This window comes from Myiozetetes cayanensis, unplaced genomic scaffold, assembly GCF_022539395.1.
Source record: "Myiozetetes cayanensis isolate MyiCay16 unplaced genomic scaffold, myiCay2020 scf3, whole genome shotgun sequence".
Taxonomy (NCBI): Eukaryota; Metazoa; Chordata; class Aves; order Passeriformes; family Tyrannidae; genus Myiozetetes; species Myiozetetes cayanensis.
This window is the reverse complement of record NW_026087521.1, coordinates 10419172-10439946: the sequence shown is the minus strand read 5'-3', so window position 1 is coordinate 10439946 and position 20775 is coordinate 10419172. Positions and strand designations below refer to the sequence as shown.

General features: G+C 38.1%; 1 protein-coding gene across 3 annotated transcripts in view; it reads right to left on the bottom strand.

Moving 5' to 3' along the window:
* Positions 1–1810: 1810 nt before the first annotated feature.
* The window catches only part of SEMA3C (semaphorin 3C), a 114775-nt gene continuing 95810 nt past the window's right edge, over positions 1811–20775 (bottom strand). For all 3 annotated transcript variants that reach the window (XM_050325470.1, XM_050325468.1, XM_050325469.1), the window contains 6 exons: positions 17101–17189; positions 15006–15047; positions 13583–13740; positions 10206–10273; positions 7457–7587; positions 1811–5575 (listed from right to left, as the gene is read on the bottom strand). In XM_050325470.1, coding sequence (XP_050181427.1) covers positions 5162–5575; positions 7457–7587; positions 10206–10273; positions 13583–13740; positions 15006–15047; positions 17101–17189 — 902 coding nt within the window. In that variant the 3' untranslated portion in view covers positions 1811–5161. The remainder of the gene's footprint in view (positions 5576–7456; positions 7588–10205; positions 10274–13582; positions 13741–15005; positions 15048–17100; positions 17190–20775) is intronic.

The window sequence follows — 20775 nt, the reverse complement described above, 5'->3', positions numbered from 1 at the left end:
TCTTGGGACTGTGAGGTCTAATTCTGCCCATGTGAAAACAGAAAAAGTAGATATATTAATGTAAAAGAAAGGTTAAGACTGTATGAAAAGAAAAGCTTCTCTGGATGGAGGTACCTGTATGTATGCATATGTGTCTGGGACCTGCTGGTGAGCATCTGTGTGTAGTTTTACTTGGGCTTGTAGCACTTGAAGTCACTTCTCCCCAGACCACCCTGGAGTGCACGAGAAGGGCTTAGCAAACCAGTTGCAGTGCAAAGGATGAAGATGTGTTGGTCTCCTGAGATCTTGTCCATTGCTTCGGGAAAAAGCCACAATGCCACAACCTGCCTTTTACAGCCTGCCTCACAGAATTACATCTGCTAACCTAATTCTGGAAGCAGCAATTAATTCCAGAGGCAACAATCATCTGGTAGCATTGGGAGCCACCCTAGCATTAGCAGTGCCTCCTGTGCAGTCATCTCTGGCCTTCTGTGGCCACCTAGAGGAGGCTGTGCTTGACATTGCTCTGCCCTGTGAAGAAGTGAGTGAGTTTTGCATCCTGCTTTTACTCAAAGGGAAACCTTAGAAAGACACTTGAAGATCTCACATCCGACATCCAGAGAAGTCCCATGTCTTGTTTTGCTACTGCTCAGAGCTAAGGAATCAAAACCTTGAGTGTTGAACCCTGCAGAAATGGACAAGAGTACAGGGAGAAGATCAGCAAAAGACAGCTGAGCAGAATGGACAGAGGATCAGGCCTGGGAAAGGTTTCTCGGAGCATAAAACTCTGTAAATGTCCATCTTTTTTGGAGCCTAATCCATATATTTCCTACAACACATGGGAGTGCTTGAAACCTCAGCTTCCGACCCAAACTGGCCTGAGTGCTGAGCAGGTAACTATCCAATATCAGCACATCTAGGAACCAGCCAGCACGGAAATCCTGGAGTGAGGTAATCTTATCCACTCACACCTCATAAAGCCTTGCAGCAACCTATCTATCTGGGAAATCCAAATCCGGGTTTAACGATCCAGAACCTTGTTGTGAAGGTCAGAATTTGTGACATTTAATTTTTAATTATAATCCCAAAGAACTGAGGAGGCCCCATGCTTTCTTGTTAAAACCCATCTGGAAAAACAGACAGTAAGAAGAGCAGCAATAACACTGCTTGGATGATAGACACAGGAAAAAGGAGTGTCTGTAGGTGTCAGGCAGGTTATTTCACTCCGAGTACATGCCAGGAAACAGGAGAGAGCTGTGACTCCCTGTGGCACAGCCCCAGCAGCCTTTATTCCCTGCAGGGCTGCCTGGAGAAGGCCAGGAACCTCACGTTGATTTCACAGAGTGTGGTGGGTTGGTGTTTGTTTTTGTTTGTTTGTTTTGTTTTGTGGGTTTTTCTTCCTTGAAGGGGGGGGTCTGGTGGTTTGCTTTTTGGGTGTTTTTTTGGTTTTTTTTTGTGTGTGTTTTTTTTCTTTTCTTAGTGGAATAAAAGCAGAAAGCATTTACACTGAACTCCCCCTTTTTGCCAGATATTTCTGATTGACTTTATACCAATTTTTTCTTCTTTTTTTTTTAATGAATAAAAGTTAACCTGCATATATTCAAGGTGTTTATAAGGGATAATATCTGAATGAATTAACCTCTGACTCCTCATGAGTTCCTTGATATCTCTGTGACTGAGTATTCAGCCCAGAACAGAGCTCAGAACTGATCAATACCTGATGCTCCAAGTATTTTCATGTTTAGGAAATCTGAGGGATTGCTTTTCAGTTTGTTTTTTTCTCTGAAGTTCCTTTATTTCAACACATATCCATAAGGGGGAAGACAAAAAATTTTTAAGATGTTGCAACACACTTTATTTTGTCAGGCAAATAGCATTTTAGATATTCAATTAAATAGCAGTATGTTAAACTACATTTTGTTCTTTCTTACACACTATATGATGCATATTCACTGTAATGACAGTTTCATCATGCTAGGAACTTATACACATACCTACACTTTTAAAAACCAGATTTTCTTAATAAAACACACATATCTACAGTAACAACAATTGCAAAGAACACACTGTTAGGTCAAGATTTCAGCAAACTTTACAAACTACACAAAATAAAAATAGCAAAAAAAATATCAGTACACGGTGAAGTTCTTAGCAGAGAACATATCTTTACATTTGGTGAAGTTATGCCTAGAAGTCATTTTTGCTTTTGTATTTTTTTAAGGAATAAAATTATATACATTATTTAGTAATCCTCAAAATAGGAAGTATTAAATAGCACAAATAATATTACAGTCTTAAGTTTTGGTGTCACCTGCAGTAGAGGGCCTACTTTAAACAAATAAAAATTGCAGTTTGTCTATTCTGTACATTTAGGGCCAAACCCTCAGCTGGTATCAACCACAGTAGCTAAATGGACAGCAAGGAAGTTACATCAGTTTATACCAGCTGAGCATCTGGCTCCAACTACTCTATACATGGGGGAAGGCTCCTAAAGCATGAGAGCTTGGACCAGTTACACACTGACAGAAGCTTATTTTATATATATATACCGACGTTCTCATGCAGCACGAAAAATGTTAGCTTAAGTATAATCCCTTAAACAGTCATACCATAATAATGGTACATGAAGCAGATTTAAAAATATTATTTTATAATCGTATGAAACTCTGAGCTATGCTGATCGTTTTAATGGAATCCCTTATTGCCAATATTCTATTAGAAAACAGTGTAACTGTAATTTCTGAGGCCTAATGGGGGCCTATTAAACTATCACTGTACCTAACCACTTACGGGGCAAATTGTACCCTTAAATACCTATTAATCACTGTATTCCATCTGGAAGCAATTATGAGCCTCACAATAGACATCAGTATCACACTAACTCTGCAGTGAATCTGCTGGGAAAATAGGAAGAGCATGGCAGCATACAGAGAATATGCACTAGTGTCATTCCAGGAGGTAGTTCTATTTCATGGCACTCGATTTTTGGTTTGTCACTTACACACTTCAGAAGTCAGCCATCCTCAGGAAAAAAAAAGATTACAAAGAAAGCAGTGTGCGGCACTGAAAGTCAGCTGGCAAAAAAAACCCCAAACCCAAACAAACCCTTATTTTCCCTTACCCATTTCAGGTTCTTTTGTTTTTGTTTTTGTTGTTTTGTTTTTTTCTCCAGAGTTTGCTTTGCCAGGTCTTAGGGCCAAATCCTAGCTTGCTGAGGCCAAAGAGAAAGTTTCCTGACAATTTCCATAAGAAGGTCCTTAGTTACCAGTGGCTAAATATTGCTGAAATGTGCATTTAGGCCTCGATTAAGGAAAGCACTTAATTAGATGGCAATATATGTGCAGGCTGGCACTGCCATGTTTTTTGATGCAAGCAATAAGCCCACAAATTAAATTCAAAGGGCTTCCATCAGCATCAAAGGGATGTAGAGACAATGTTTAAGTGGTTAGATCAGGGCCCATTTCCCAGCTATTCTGCATCAGGTGGTGACAAAGTGACATATCTAAGCGATACCAGGTAAATACCAGCATTACCTCCATTACCAGATCTTTGGGCACAAAACCCCACGCCTTATAGAGTTATGCCCAGAGTATTCTAATAGATGTAGAAGTTTAACTCAACATAGCTCAGTTTTGAGCTGAACATCAGTTTGTATTTTTGAATAGTATCATAAATAATCATAATTTTTCTAAGGTACTCATTAATTTTTAATGTTTCAAACAGACACAGTGGCTTCCAGAACACTCTTACACAGTAAAATGATTAATGATTTGTCCCTATTTTTTGGCATTAGTGTTGCTCAAAAAAAAAAAAAAAAAAGTGATTGTTTTTCCTAGGATGGCTTGATGCACATTCACCCAAGTTTTAACAAAACTTACTTCATTAGACCTGACAGCTGCTTCATAAACAAACGATTTCTGTTTGAACATGACTCTCAAGTTCTATTTTTGGTTTTTGACCCAAACCCATTTTTCAGTTTTATTTTTCCCTCATTCTTTTTTTTTTCTTTTTTTTTTCCTGATCTGCTTTTCAGCAGTGAACTGAACGTAGGAAGAAATAGGGACAATAAGACGGAAAAGAAAAAGGGTACAAAGACTGGAAAATGGGAATGGTTTAATTAAAAAATTCTAGTTAAAATATTTGCAACTTTGAGAAAACAGTTGAAAAAATAATGTTTTAAAATTTTCAAAGATACTTATGAAATGTTTCCACATATGATTAAATTGGAGCTGGTTCTGCAATGTGGAACCAGCTCTGATTTAATCATGGAACAGAATAAAAATAATCTATGATTTTCAATTCTGAGTAAACACTAGACAGTATACCTACATTCTGTCCTTTGCAAAAAAATTGGAGTGTAATCTGTTTGAAAAATAGCTAAAATACCTAAGTCACTTAGGTGTTTTTCAAAATTCTGTGAATAATGAACATTCTCTTGTTACCTTTGTGCTGCTTATAAAGCTATGTGGTGTTATAGGACACCCTATTTAATAAAAATCAATATGAGCAGAGATATTTTAAGTTACATTCCAGAACTCATTAATTTATTACAACTCGTACTATGCACAATAATCAGTGCTTCCTTTGATAAAGTATAAATTCTCTGTTTTTCTTCTATTTGTTCCTTCATTTGACCTCTGAATGAATGAAACATTTCTACTATACTTTACTTGCTTCTTATCAGCATGCATTCACATGATTTGGACAATGAGTGAAAGCTGTAAACCCAATATTGAGCAGTAAACAAGAAGAAACTCATGTTCTTAAATGCAGTGCAAGGAAATCCTAGTACCATCCTACTCTGAGCATACATCTTAACCCAGATTCTTTCACCACCATTCTAGTTGGTACAGTTCCAGAGGTGCAAGTTAATTGTGTAAAAATTTCTACTCAGTTGTAATTGAATACTGAGGTGTTAAAGGCGAATCTGGTTTAAGATGAATACCCAGTTCTGCATCTAGGACAGAGCCCAGCCTAGTGTCAATAAGCATCTAGGAAAGAAAATGCTCCAAGTTATTTTCCTTAGATAAGTTACACAGCATTTCATTGGGAGAGAGATCTTTTCCAAGGCTTGTTGGCTTTTCATTTAATTTTTTTATCGTATTTGCTCAAATTTGTTCTCAATAGACAAATATAAACCCCCTACAGTGAGGACAAAGATACCTATTACTACAAAATAAAATTAGGATCCAGGTAATTGATTCCTTCTATTTCTACTTTTCCTGCTATTGATGAGGGCCTTCAGTTTGCTGTAGTCCCCTCTCATCTTCTGGGATTCTTCCCTATGCTGACCTGGCTGTCTGCTGTCTTTGCAGTACTGGTTAATCATCTGCATCTCGGAGTGGCTGAAAGCTCCCACAAAGTCCTTTGGGTGGAACTGCAGCGCTCGCACTGAGCTGGCCCAGCTCCAAGGGGACCACTTGTCAGTCATGACGGCCACCATCTCTGAATCCAACACCTTGAAGTTGATCTTTGCCAAGGTCTGCTTGAAGCTGTTCTCCGTGGCGATGCAGTGGTAAAGCCCCCGGTCGCTGTCCTGCACAGAGCGAATGAGGAGTCCTTGCTCAGTAGCTATGATCCTCTCATTCAGCTTGACCTGAAGAGCAGAAAGGCAGAAGGAACTTTTTAGGGAATGTTATGGAACACCACAGTATTGGACCTTTTGGTAAGCTTCACTTCAAACACGACTTCCTTTCCTGAAGTTACTATATTTTTATATATTTATCTCCCAGAAACCACCACTATTACTACCGTTGGGAGAGAGCTTACCTCAAGGCAGGCAAGTGTTGCTAAAGAAAACAAATTAAGTTTATTTCCTATGCTACAATAAATTTGATCAGGATGAAGACAGAGAAAAATCTGAAATAAGAGTTTTCATAATGTTCAAATAGCAGAGTTGAAGAAATGAACTTTTATTTGCCAGAATTACACCCCTGAGAATGTCTCTTCCAGCATCAGAGATTGCTGCTGAGACTCAGCTGAAGAAAGGTGCAGGACTGGAGGGGTTCATTTGGCATAGAACACAAAGTGGCTTCTCATTAAATATTTTGATTTTGAGCAGGTTCCTGGGGCTAACTTCTGAAGAACTCCTATCTGATCTTCTGAGGCTATAGCCCGGTATAAAAATTATCATCGCAGTGGCCTCAGCTGGGACTTGGCTCATCGGAAACCAAAAGCAATTCTACCCTCCTGTTTTCTTTCTGGCTTCAGACTCTGGACAGTCCCAGGAGACGGTCACATCATCCAAAAGAAGCAAGTTACCATAGTTTGTTGAGTTATCATCCGATATAAATGACTGTGCAGATGTCCTTTTGCGTATCAGCTGTGAAGTAAAAATGTCTAGTTCAAACCATTATGAAAGAAAACCGGTGCTGGTATTTTTGTGAATGATTTTTCTGTTTTGCTACTGCCCTTTGTATTATACCTAATACTCTTGTTTCACTTACTATAGTACTCTTCTGTTCTAAACTTCTGTAGGCATTGCGGAGGATTTCCAGAAATCTAAGGGCTTGAAATGTAGTTAACCCTTTGACTACTTTAGTTTGCCTGCTGCTGTTTGAAACTAATTGATTCTAATTCAGTTATTGAACATAAGAACAAAAAAGGGAGATGTTCTGTTGAAGCAAAGGGTTAAAAGAACTGCACCTATTGCCAGCACATGGCTTGAGTCTTTGAAGAGTAAGTGAGAAAACTCAGTGAGAGGCTTTTAAGTCTCCTCTGTTTTTGCAAAATGGTCTGATAGGAGAATAATGCTTTTCACTATTTATAACCTATCAACAGACACCACATTACTTAATGATTCCTTTTGAAAGATGTTTCTTTTTATTCATATAGTAACTGCCTTGGATTTGAAATAGATTTTTTCCCCTTTTAAATTACTTAAGGAAGGTACGTTCCCCATAAACAATCATAGTGTATATTACAGTGCTGAAACTCGAGAGCCTTAGAGACTGTGGTAATGGAAAATGTGATTGCACCATAGTGAGGAAATGCTTTTGTCAATACGTGTTCTTAGCCTGGACTAGTTTCTTGCTAAAGAAACCTTTCACATTTCTCCCACTTTTGCCTTTTATCTCTTCAATAGCACAGAGGGGCTACTGCAGGTTGACTTCTTCCTGAACTTTATGCCACTTACTGCTTTTGTGCCTATTTCCTTAGAAATCAAGAAGAAGTTCTGAGTGCTGCAAACCTTCAGTTTGCAATTAGTAAGGTGTGAGGGGAAAATTCTTTAGTTTTATGATAGCTGCTTTGATCTGATAGAAACCACTGGGGCTGAGGATGAAGTCCCAGCTATACTGAAGAGTCTGCTCTTATTCATATGAGTCAATGCTGGTCACTGTTGTGCATCACACAAGATCTCCAGCTTCACTGTAGCCAGACTGCCTGGTGAAAACACAAACAGTCCCCTGTCTTTGTCTGGGGAGAGGATGAGATGCTGACTGAGGATCCTCCCAGAGCTACTGCTCACATTACTCACCTCTTTCCTCCTGTCATTGTCTTTCTGTAGCAGCCACTTAATAGAAGCCTGAGGAGATTTAGGTGTGCATTCCAGAAAGGTGGTGTTGTTTTTCACTCCATACTGAACTATTTCTGCAGCGTTTCTGTATGCTAGAAAAAAAGGAAACAGGTCAGGATACTGTGAATGGTGATTTAATGTAGAAAACAGGTAGCTGTTTGCAATACAGACAAAATGAAGTATGCCTGATTCTGATATTGGCCAATAAGTAATTTAAGGGGAAAAAAATCAAAGAAATTAAATGAAATGTGAAGAAGCACATTCAGTTCCAAGTACCAATGTTTTTAGAGTGACATGGTCTCTTCTGAGAAATTAGGATAATGGTAAGCCTTGCTGATGGAGTAGCTGAGCTCAGGGACATTTTTCTCTGAAATTATTTCATTCTCCACTATTCCAAAGGAGAATGAAGCATTTAATATATTTCTTCACACTTCACCATTCACAATGAGTTAAGGGAGTATGGTTGTATGACCAAAATAGAGCAGCATGCCCTAAAGAAATCTCCAGCTACTCCAGCTGCAAGCAGCATCACAGGGAAGAGAGAGAGAGAGCAAGCTGGGCTCCTGCTCCTCTGCTTCTCTTCCAACACAAGGAAGGGACTTGGCTCTCAATCTTAAATGTGATGAATATGTAGACAGGCCAGCAACAGAGAGAAAGACAGATTTATAGCACTGCAGTAACACCTGGGCAAGTGCTGAGCATATGTCATCGCTTAGACTTGTTGTGTCCCTTTATAGTCTCGATAGATGAACAACTGGCAGTCACTGACAGAAACTTTTAGGTGCCTAGTGCTTGGCCCAAACCATAATATTTGTGCTGAAAACAAAACACCTCCAGGTTTAAAAGCTTGCTTCATATATGAAATACAATTTTCTTTTTTATTTTTTTTTTTTTTGCAAAAGGAGCAATGGACACCAAATAATACGAGAAATGCAAATACCCAGAGGTTACATGTCTAAAATCTGACTCTGTTTTTGAACAGTCCTAAGACTGGTTTTCCTCAGACTCAACTCTATCTCCCGTTCTTTTCAGCTACTTTAATCAACTGATATGTGACATTGGAATCTATTTTACTAAAGGAAGGCGACTGCCTGGTTCTAGTCCTTCAAACCTTTTTAGCACACTTATGATGTTGTACCAAAACCAATTCTAACTTTTAGGAGAATGATGTGGAAATATTTTGCATTCAAAGGCCACAAGCTACCAAATAACTTATCTGTGGGTTGACCTATCTGTAGCTGTGGAGAATCAGAGGTGTACCACAATATTACTTTTATGTATACTGGAACTAGATGTACCACAGACTGTCTAACTGATCAATATATATCTAATGTTCTACCTGCTCCATAATACTGCTACTTATACATGCTAAGAAAAAGATTGAGAGAACACAAATGCATTTCTCTAATGGCCATAAGGGCTAACACAGGCATAACAATATTAAACAGACATTTGAAAAGCAATCATAAAAGACCCTTAGTTCTTGATGATCTATTTAAAAATTACAATATGCCAAAAATATTGAGTTTATACATGCCTAGAGGTCTAAGGCAAACAACCTACCCAGTTTAAAGACTTCGATTCAACATTATAGTTCTCTGTGAACTTGGAAGATTTCTTCCTATTGCCTGGCTCTCTGCTCTTTTGTCCTGTAAGTAGATTTCATTTTTTCCCCCAAACATAGTAGTTTTGCTATAAATGGCCCTAATTATATTTTGAAAGAGTCTAAATTGCTGTTTCTTTTTATCTTGTTTTCCACCAGGGAAGTGACTGCCATCTACCTATGCTATATCCCACTGCTGCCACTGAGACATCCTTTATAAAGTTGCTAAAACACATAGATCTATAAATACACCCACATCAAAAAAGTGGTTGGAAAACAAGAAACCTGTTTCCCAAGACTGTCAAAGTTGAAATATTTGTTTCCCCTCAGCCCAGAAAGCAGAGAGTTGACATTCTCATATTTTCCACATGGAATGAGAAGACATCCACCCCTGGGACAGACAATGGGTGGGAGGTCATGGCACATGGCTGCAAGGGAGGACACACAGCTCAAGTTGCTTCAGTATGGATCTCTCAGAGCTCAGGTGCATATTCTAATGCTGGGGTCACCTTTTGTAATTACCTGTCAAAGCTACTCGGTTTCATATAAATGACCTAACACTGAGTCACGGGGAAAGATCCATTTGAGCTGAGGAATCTACGCCTGACTCACTGTTGTGGTCTTTTTTGATCCAGGAGATTCTTCTGAGACCCCATGGAGACTGTTTTAGAAGAATTATTATCAATGTAACCTTTCACAGGTAATTCTTAAAACATTGCTCTTTTATTAAAAAAAAAAAAAAATCAGTAAAAAATTTACAGTCAGGTCTATTATTTGGTCTCCAGATGGTGTGGACGAGAATGTATTTCAAGATTTAGGATCAAAAGCAGAAGTGACAGGAGAATAATTCTCTGATATGTGCCCTTGGTCTGATGGCATATATGATCAACTTCTCATTTTGAGTATGATGAACTGTGTATTTCATGGTTCCTCATTTTATCATATATATGCAAGTTTCATGCAATTGCAAGAAAAGATGTTGAAACCAAATCAAAACAAAACTTGGAAAATAATTATGCTTTACCAGTAATCCATAAAGATAATGTAAGATATGATGAACCACGCAAAGGCTCTTTATATAGCATGAGGATCTCTAAATTATAGTACCTTTCAGGTTGAAACCTCGGCACTGAGTCAGAGGGTTTCCATGTCTCACATCTTGCCTGCGACTCCTCCTGCAATAGTTTGTAAAAAACAAAAATGTTATTCCAAGATAGCTACACTGCAAATAAACACTTTTTTTTTAAATTTTTTGATGTTTGTTTGGGGTTTTTTTATTAGATCAACCATTAGGGATTGTTCATGACCTACTGTGACTGTGCTTTACTCTTGGGAGGCTTGCTGGAGTGAAGATACTGTTTAAGTGAAGTATCAGTTTGTTGAAGTATATAAAATGGTTGTAGTTTTGGTATGTAAAGTAGTTTTCCAATGGAGGTACAGAGTTGGAAGGATTAGAAGTGATACATGAAAGAGACGTCTGTTCACTCATGGAAGACCTAACATTCAAAGCCAGAAGCCCCAGCTGGAGCTCTTCATAAGGCAACCACCTAAGAATGAGATGCATGAGAGTCACAGTGCTCATACCTAATGCACCAGCAGAAAATTATGATATAGGGCATGCTCCCTCCCCAGTTTTAGCAGGCACCATATTTTTGGAGCCTGGAGCCACCTTGGCATCAGTGTGACTGAAGAGTTCATCCAGAATGGTGGAAAGCTAAGACTCCATTCTGGTATTTACTTGAGGGATGCAACTATTTCCAAAATATAATAGAACTCAGTAAGTATCATAATACTTCTAAATGGAGACTTTATTACATTATCTGGATGACTGATACAAAATCGTAATTCTGTACCAAATTGTTGTCTAGGGAGCTTACTGGGACTGGGAATACTGGCATTTCAGTCCTCCTCAGCTGGGAGATCACAGCTCACAGAATTCAGCACATGAAAAGCTGGTACACAAATTTTTTAATCGTAAGATATATTATTTGCTACGTATTCTGTAAGGTAGTTCAGTATTTATCAAGTTCAACTAGAGAAATGTATCGGTGATAGGTTGTTGCAACTGGATGCTGCTGGGATATGTAACAGCTGTATTCTGAACCATTGCACTGAGGACTCTCAGGATCCAAAGCCATAAAAAGCCCCGGGAGCTGCAGTACCACTGAGTGAAGGGTGATGCCTCTATGGCCACATTATTCCCAGTAGTGCACAAACACCCAGAGATAGTGCTTATAATCCTCTGTCACCTGATCCTTCACTGCATTGTTTTAAAAGGAAACATTGGAAAGGTAATGTTTCAAAGGAGTAATTTCTGACATTCCAAGTATGGTTTTCATGTTTACCATCAAAAATATTTCATGTTATGCCTTGGGTTTTTAACCCTTGTAAAGTATTTATGTGAGTCCAAGGAGATAATGGAGAATTTATGAGTGAATATCAGGATTCCTGTGCTACTGTGAGCTGCTCCACACTGTCAGAAATGGCATGTCATTTGCATTAAGCACTTCTGAGAACGTAAACTTACAGGCTTATAAAAAAAGGAAAGTGGTGGTTAGAAAATTAAGATAATACTGTCAGGTGTTTGGGGGTAGATCAGTGTTGGATGAGGAACTACAGTAATTCATGGGAGACAAAAGTGTCAAAAGAAGGAAATAAGCAAATGCATATAGCAGAAACTACTGTCTAGACTATAGGATTTGGCTCTAATCACCAGTGTTTTCTCCTTCATACTCTGTCTTGTTAGATAAAGGGACTACTCATTTCCTTCACATAGGAAAACCAGACTTTCTTCCAGTCAGTTTTAGGGGTTTATTTTGGTTTGATACAAAAATTGCAAACAAAATGTCACTGTGAAAGCAAGCCCCAGTGGAAATAACCCTGGGTGGGTGTATATAATGGGGATGGGAAGGCATCCACTGGAAACTGCAGAGGCTGGGTACATCTGTCTGCTCCTTGTGCCTTCCAGCAGCTAATGTCAGTGTAGGAGTAAGGTGGCCTGAAACTTGGGGATTTTTATTTTCTCTCCTGCCCCTCATCTTCTGATCTTTGTTCCATGGAAGAAAACCATCAGTTTGCAGACTTGTGGCTGAATGAAAGCAGTAAAAACCGCACGTACTTTACCAATTGCTACCTGGCCAGTTTGGGCTTTACTTTGTAATCTCAAATGAGGAATGAGTCCAGAAAACTTTGCAATAATAAAAGACAATTGTCTTTAATCCTAGCGGATGACATTGTTATCAGCTGTTTGGATCACTGGAGCAGATCCAAGCTTTGCCTTTCTCCCTCCATGAGGATACAGGAGCAGAGCCCAGAAACTGTATGTGCAGTTCAGGTGCAGGCAGTGAGCACGGTGACACACAGTACGTAAAGCTCTGGCACAGAACCATAGAATAGAATCATGGAATCATTTGGGCCAGAAAAGACCTCTAAGATCATGGAGTCCAACCACTAACCCAGAACTGCCAAGTCCACCACTAAACCACGTCCCTAAGCACCACATCTATGTGTTTTTTGAATGCTTCCAGGGACAGAGAATCCACTACTTCCCTGGGCAGCCTGTTCCAATGCTTCACCCTTTCAGTGAATGAAGTCTTCCTAATACCCAATCTAAACTTCCTCTGGCACAACTTGAAGCTGTTTCCTCTTGTCCTCTTACTTGTTACCTGGGAGAAGAGTCTGACCCCCACCTGGCTACACCCTCATGTAGTTGTAGAGTGCATGAGTCTGAAAGGTTTGGCTCCTCTGCAGTAACAGTTCATTGTGTATTCTGTAACTTTATTTGTATGTGAACTGAAATCTTAGTGAGACAAGAACTCACTACGGCCTTCTGCTCTCAAATACTTCCCCTGGGAGCAGGAAAGTGGCTCCTGTTTTGCGTAAGAATTATGGGATAGACTATTAGCTCTGTTGTAAACTAAAGAGAAATAACTTTCCCTGTCTGCTTTAATAAATCTCATGTCAAAAACCTCAAATCTGTAGGCATTACATGGAAATCACATTTGCCTAGAAGTTCCCTGGCAATAATTCTTCTCACTTAGGAGCAAATGAGCAACAAAAAATATTAATGAATTTATTCCTCAGACAGCCCCAGAGATATTTAGCTGTATTTAGGGCTATCACAATTACATTCATAGAAGGCAACTGAATTTAAACAAAAGGAACAAATGTTTCACTGATTTTTGTGTGCGTGAGACAGACAGATTAATATTTATGATTAGGAATAATTTTTTCCTTTTCTTTTTTTTTTTTTGTGTCCATTACTTTAAATATGAAAAGCCAAGCTCTTTATCATACGCTCTTGCAGCATAAAATCCTAGGTGATGAATAATTTCAAGCACAATCGGTATGTAGGTATTGTTTGTACATGCTGATGAAAGGAATGACATCCCACTTCTCCATCGCTCTACAACACTCCAGGGTACGCGGCAGAACAAAAGCCTTCTTTCCTTGCAGATTTCAGGGGGCTGCTTAACACTGCTCACCTTTTTCCTGTGGGATAAAACCTGGAGCAGGAGTTGCCATCCCAGGCGCAGTAGGGATCTCGGGCCAGGCAGCAGTCAGCACAGGCGGTCCCGTAGATGTGGCAGCGATGCAGGGACACCTGGGTGACCCCTTCGTCTGAGCTCACGTACAACTGTTGCTGCAGGAGGAAAAGGAAAGATTTATTTCAGATGTGCAGGAGTTTCACCCGAGACTTGGCTAACACACCTAAAAACCTTCCAATTAATTTTGGAATTAATTCAAGAACCAATAGGGTAGCCACTAATATACATAAATTCAATATAAACAGGAATCTCCCAGCTCAACAGGCCTATAATATTTCTACCTTCCTGCTAGAAAACATTTAAAAACACTCGGGAATGTAATGGATTTTTGGACATTGAGTGTCATTGTTCTGTTCTCGGGCAGACAGGCTGAGTTAATATTGCTCAGATTTGAGAACTTGGTTCTTATTCAGTGAGGATTATTGGCTCGAGTCTTTGAACTAAGTATTTTCTCTATACATAGTCACTTTAATAAATATTATGCAGAGTTCCTAGTTGGATTCTCCAGTGCACAGATTTCCAAGATGTAAAACCAAGAGATTATGTTGAGGCTTAGGGCCAGATTCTGACAGCCTTATATACCTGGAAAAATAAGCCAAAAGAACTTTCATAATAAATCAGAGCTTTTGCAAAAGAAGTTCAAAGTGAATAGGTCATTACCAAAACCTGGCCCAAAATTCCTTTTTACTCCAAAACAATTAATCAATTATTCTTAAAATATAAATTAATATTGAACAAAACCATTAAAACTACTTTAATCTTTTTGGCATAAAAGTCGAACATTACAATGAATTCAATTTAGTGAATGATGTTTACTTAGTAGTAGTTTTGTGAAATATTGAGCAACATCTTGCTTGCAAAATCACAGAATACATATTTTTAGTTTGCATGGCTAACATTTCAGCAGAAATCCTCTCAGTTGTTTTTTTCTTATTGCCATCCTTTATTATTAATAAACCAAGTGTACAGTTGCACCATGGACCCAACAGCCCCAACAATGTCTTTTTACAATGATCAGACAGACTTCCAAGGGAAAATGTCTGTTTAGGACTTTCAGAAAATAAGGGGAGGGCAAATTTCCTCTTTTAGTACTTTTTTTGGTTCTTTAACTGACAAACAAAACAACAAAAAAAAATTGACATTTTCAATGATTTAGAAATGATACATAAGAACAGAAATTTTATCTTAGTGGCTGTGGGGCACGTAAACAGCTCCTGCAGAAGTCAGTCAAGTTTTCCATATTCATTATGGAAAATCTGCCTGTGTTTAGTATGCTCCACAAGAATTGATATCCTAACATCTTTAAGTCAATTTGCTTCTCAGTTAATAAGCACTAAGTAGCCATTCCACTTTTCTTTACCTTTTTAGATGAAATCTTCATTGTTGTTATAGGAGAATTACTCTGAAAAACAAAGTTACAAACCAGATTGTCAAGAACTCTCTTTTTAATACTGTCCCAACGTTAAGATTTAAAAATCACTAAAACCTAAGCCATATCTAGAAAAAGCATACATTTTCATATCCTGGAAAGGCATCACTCACTTCTACTAATTTTTTGCTATTTTCAGAACTAAACATATGACATGTATACAGTTAATGTTTTGCAAATTGTTTTGCAAGACCTGCATCTGTGCTATCTCAGCAATATAGGAGCAATGTGTTTTGAAGCCATCATTTTAACTGCATAATAAGAAACAACTTTTTTCTTAGATGATGATGATAAGGAAAAATCATACAGTAGTTCAAGATGCAAATAAGAATATGACATATTTTTCCTACAAATTACCTATAGTACATACAGTTTGGTTACCACCCTATATACAAATTCGGATTATCAATGACTAGAATATTTAAAGTCTGTATTCTTGAATGTTTCTTTCCCACAGACAGTATACTACTGTGTGTCATCAGAGCAGTCAGTGTCTATGTCCAAATCAAATGCTAAAGAGCTGGAAAAGAAATTATTACATTCCTTGCCTTAAGCAAGTGATACAAGTCATTATTCTCATCCAAACAAGTGATAAAATAATGGTAACAAAAATATTCAGCATTTCTTTAAGATTTAGCATTTGCTCAGTCACAAAGGAAAGCCATAACATTGGGTTAGGATTAATTGCAGTCGACTACAACACAGCAGGGAGGTCAGGACTAGAAAAACTGGCAGTGAATCCTGTGAATTGGCATAGGTTTGAAGGAGTTTGGAGCTGCAGTAGTACTTCATGAACCGTCTGGAGACTCAAGGTCAAATGCAACATTGGATTCAATGTCACATTCTCCTTTCCTTGCTTATACTCTGGAAGAGAATCACTGCTTTGCTGCTCCCAATATTTACTAGCACACAACCAGTGACCTCATCCCTGCTCTCTTGGCGAGACTCATCTAAATACCACCGCGCTGCCACACAGATTGCAAAGGTAGGGGTTATGATATCGTGATTTCCAGGGTTCAGGATAAAAAAGTCTATGCATAGAAGCCCAGAAACTAGGTTTAGGGTGAAGATCCCTCTCAGCTCACCTATCTATTTGCTATAATAATTTCCATTTCAGTAAGTGGAATTAGCAATACTTTAGTGAAGGGTATGATTTTAGGTAATTTAGGGAAATCTTTAACAAAAGCCTAGAAAGATTAATTGTGCCTTTATGAGGATTAACAAAGAGTGTATTCTTTTTCTTAAAGAAACTGTTATTTCTGCCTAGATAAAAAATCCTAATTTTTTCTTTTTGTATTCCCTCAGTGAAACAGACCATGACAAAACCCTTAACTAAGTTTATAGATGCATACTACCATTTGCCCTGAAACTACTGTTTAATGAATAGCCCATTCAAATATTTGAAAGGGATTTTTCAACACGAGGAAGAACATTTTCTTTAGGTTATTACAAGCTGTTACATGCCAGAGTGATTGACAGAGGTTATTCCCTTTTTTCTCCCTGTAGTTCTTGTGTTTCTTTTCAGTTTATGTTGTGTTAAGCTCATAGCTTTCTTGACTCCAGTGTCATGTGGCTTTGAAGAACTGAAGTTAAACAAAAACAACACTAATTTGATTCCATTCTGCAGCTCAGAACTAGGAAGATTATCAGATAATCAAAGTCCAGAAGTCTTAGATTCCATCTGTAAATAGTGACAGTCTCAATACGTGATGCCAATGATAAAAGTTGCCTTCTGGCAGCTACTAGAACATGACCTTGTAAAAATGTGATTTTCAAAATCCTTCTAGACAGTACAGCAACATAAAAAATAAGAAACTGAAACATAGGGGAAGAAAAGGACTTCATCTAGCTACAGCCTTCATAACAGTGGACATTTTGTATTCCTCTCTGTGTATTTATCAAGTTGACAGTATGCACATTTACTTGATCTTTTATCAAATCACAGTTGCCATTGCCAAAGTCTGTTAGAACAAAGTGTTTGTGTGAACATACACATTGGAAGAGTAAAAGTAGGAGCAAGCCAAACCTGAAAAACTTCCAACTCTTCTAAAATGAGTTCTCCACTTGCAGAGAAGTTCGTGGGTAGGACAACAACTTTCTGTACGGTTCCTTGATCTGGAAAAGATGAGAACAAGTGAGACCACATGAAGAGAGACCAAGGAGTGAGAGAAAGAAAAAAGGAGATCAACCTTTATTAATTATAAAAAGAAACCATCAAAGCAAGTACTATGATATTGAGAAAGATACAAAATGTTCAGTAAATTTGAGGGTTTGGGGTCAGAAAGAATAATAAGATGATTCTTAAAACAGGAATACTCTATATCATAATATTCTCATATATGAACATGAAGAAGTCATGGTGAGATTGGAGTTACAGTAGTACCATTAATGTTACCATTCTACACAAAAAGATCAATCAAAACCCAATCTTCTGTAGTAGTTGCTGTAGACACACAGACAGAGGCAGAATCTATCCTAATGATCTTAAAGTAAAACACAGCAATATAAACATGTAAAAGGGAGCTACTTCAGAATTTAATACATATTCATATTCAATAATAAACTGCTGTGATAACTGAAGACATAATAACTCTATCTACACCTAAACACAGTAAGATAAAAACCTTTTCTTAGGAAATTCAAACAATAATCAATCATTACATACTGGTAGGAGTTAATATTTTGTCCATATGGTAAAAAGGAAAAGCAAGGTGAAGTTATAGTAGCTATTATATCATAGCTGCCCTCTCAAAATACAGTTCCAAGCCTCCCAAATCCACTCAGATCAAAGGAGCAAGAAGCAGAATGGATGTGGCATTGACAATGTTTTTGCAGGGTAGATGTGATGAGTGAGACCAAAGGGAAATTTGTGATTAGTTTTCTGAATTTGTCATGTGGAAAAAAATATATGAGATGAAGGGGTCCATCTGTGAAGGCTCTTAAAGGCTGAGACAGCCACTGAAGTATTTCTTCATGTGTGTGGTGTGACAGAAAAGGCAGACTGTGGGATAATCACGAGGACAAGTATTTTTACTTGGAAGAAGCACAGCACATAGAATTCCTCTTGCCTGAAAGGCTTAGAAATTAGCCTGAGTAGAATAAATCTATTTGCTCAGTATTGATTCCGAGGAACGAGAACACATGGTATAGATTCTCTTCAGCCATCAAAAGTTTTATGAGCACTGTAGAGTTGTGCAGTTAGTAAAATATTAGTACAGCACAATACAGGCAAGACATGTATTTTTACAAATTTGATACCAAGGAAAGGAAATTTCAGCTTCCTGTTTGGCAATTCATAATGCAGACAATATAAGCTGAAAAAGTGCAATTTTGCTTTTGCTTTAAGGTCAGTGACTAATTTTCATAGCTAGAGCTGCAGGGCAAGTTGGTTACTGTAAATAATTTACATATTTTATTTCCCCCGAGGAAAAAAAATTATAAGGATAATAACATAATCAACAATTTTTTTTTTTTAAAAAAGGTTTGAAGCCAGTATATTAATATTTACTGACTTGACCACACACAGAGAGCATACTGTAGTATTTTGTCTTAAAGAAAAGAAGGAAAAGAGAAATCGAAAGCTGACAAGACTTAAAAATATGTAGCTATCAATTTTACATGCTCAGGGCACGTTAGGCATGAATTTTTCATGAGAATTTTCTATGGAGACATTTATTCTCATTATACAATGGCATGATAAAACAGTTCCTTCTGAAGAATCTTTACTGAAACTAAATCTTGTGGTAGCACAGCTGTGGTCTAGCCTGGGTGCCAGTATTAGCAAAGCTGTGAGAACCTGAGAGAGATTTACTAACTGTCAGGACCCACCAAAGCTTTAAACTGCTGCAGATGTATCCCTCGTTGAAGTAAGGAGAAGCCAGTGTGTGTATTTCTGCTCCTACTAAATGGACAAACCCACTCACAAATATACACTGCTCCAGTCCAGTCCACCTCTGCCTCTTTGCACCCTTTAATCAATTCCCTCTCTCTAATGTTAGACTCTACTTATAAAACACTTAATCAGAAGTGCAGGAAGGAGCTGCAGCCTTTTGTGGGTTTTTGCAACTGCCTTTTGTGGGTTTTTTTTGCAACTGACATACAGGGCACTAACCATGCTGACAGTGACCTTACCTGCAAAGGAATGTGAAGCTGCTGAGCCTCTGAAGAACCGGTTTATGTCAATGATCCATTAGCACATGCCATACATTTAAAATTCCTAAATTGTCTTGAGTCCTCAAACATTGCCCTGAACTGAAATCAGAACCTGAGGGGAGATTTTATCCTGGGCATGGGCACAGAAAATACTGATAATGCCTGAGGCCGAGTCCTTGTATCCTAATAACCTTTCCTATTTGTAAAGTAGGGTCCTATCTACCTTTTTGTCACACCCCAGCAAAACACACAGAGTGAAGGACTGTTTACCTTGGTATTCATTACCTTTGACTCAATATTTTACCATTTGATTTGATTCAGTATTGTACCATGAGGGACAGATCCTTGCAGAAAGGAATGTTCTATTATTTTAAAGGAGACTTAATACAACAATTAAAATAAATATTCAAGTAGGCAGTAGAAAGCTATTAATTAAATTAAATTACTTAAACCAATGGACTCCAATAGTCTCTACATATATAAAAATAAAACTATTTCCAATAATACATAGCTTATAGGCTATAGTCCTTCCATTGCTTCTAAAAATAGTCTTCCTCCTGTTCCTCAGCCTCTTCCTTAATAAAGGAAAAGCAAATATTTGTGTCCAATCCCCCCTTCTTATTTCTTTCTCAATAGTACTGCTGTCTACAGTGTAAAGACAAACTGGTAGCTAACAAATCAAGTCACTTACACGTGTTAATGTCAGAAAACTTACAGTATATTTGAGTTTTGTTGGAAATATTATTTGCTTATTTTTACTAATGGTGAGACAGTGAACTAAATTCCCTGGGTCAGAGGGAAAGTTGGAAGGGTTGCAGCACTGTGCACTGCAGGAGATTTATGCAAAGTAGCAGTGCCTGAGCTGTTTCCCAGTGTATTTCACAATAGATAATCTTTTGCACTGTAAATCAGGCAGAAGAGATCATCAAAGAAGTACAAGTCAAATTTTTTTCAAGTTTGGATCAATGTGTGAAATTATAAGTCAATTCTGTAAAAATTTCGCCATTTACTTGTTCCTTCCAGAAATCCACTTGAAAACAGTCCTATGATTTCACATTGTCATGAAAAAGCAACTGTGTCTCCAGAATATGAATCCACCACTAGAAGTGAAGAGGCAGATTTCTGCTCACCACTTCCCTGACTTTTCACCGGGAGCTGTTTGCAGCCTCACATCAACTCAGCAGTCTGAGAGTTAAGGGCAGACAGACAAACAAAAAGGAATCTCCCTCAAGCTGACAGCAAGAGGACAAGGGCAACTCAAAATGTTTTTCCATTTCAAACCTGCTTAATGACTGCAGGTGTCCCAGCTTGACATGAAGGGCAATGATAATGAGATCACGTTCCCTCTGAGAGGACTAAGAAACTGCGAACAGCAAGGGAGGAAAGTAAAGACTAAAAAATGGTGTAGAAAGTATGCAGAGTGAGAAATAAATGGAGAAGGAAGGTAGTCCAATAAATGGTTCAAGGAAAGAAGCAGAAGAGACAAATAATAATAATAATCATCATAATTATAATAATATTCCTTGAAATGCAAGGTGTGATTCTGGGC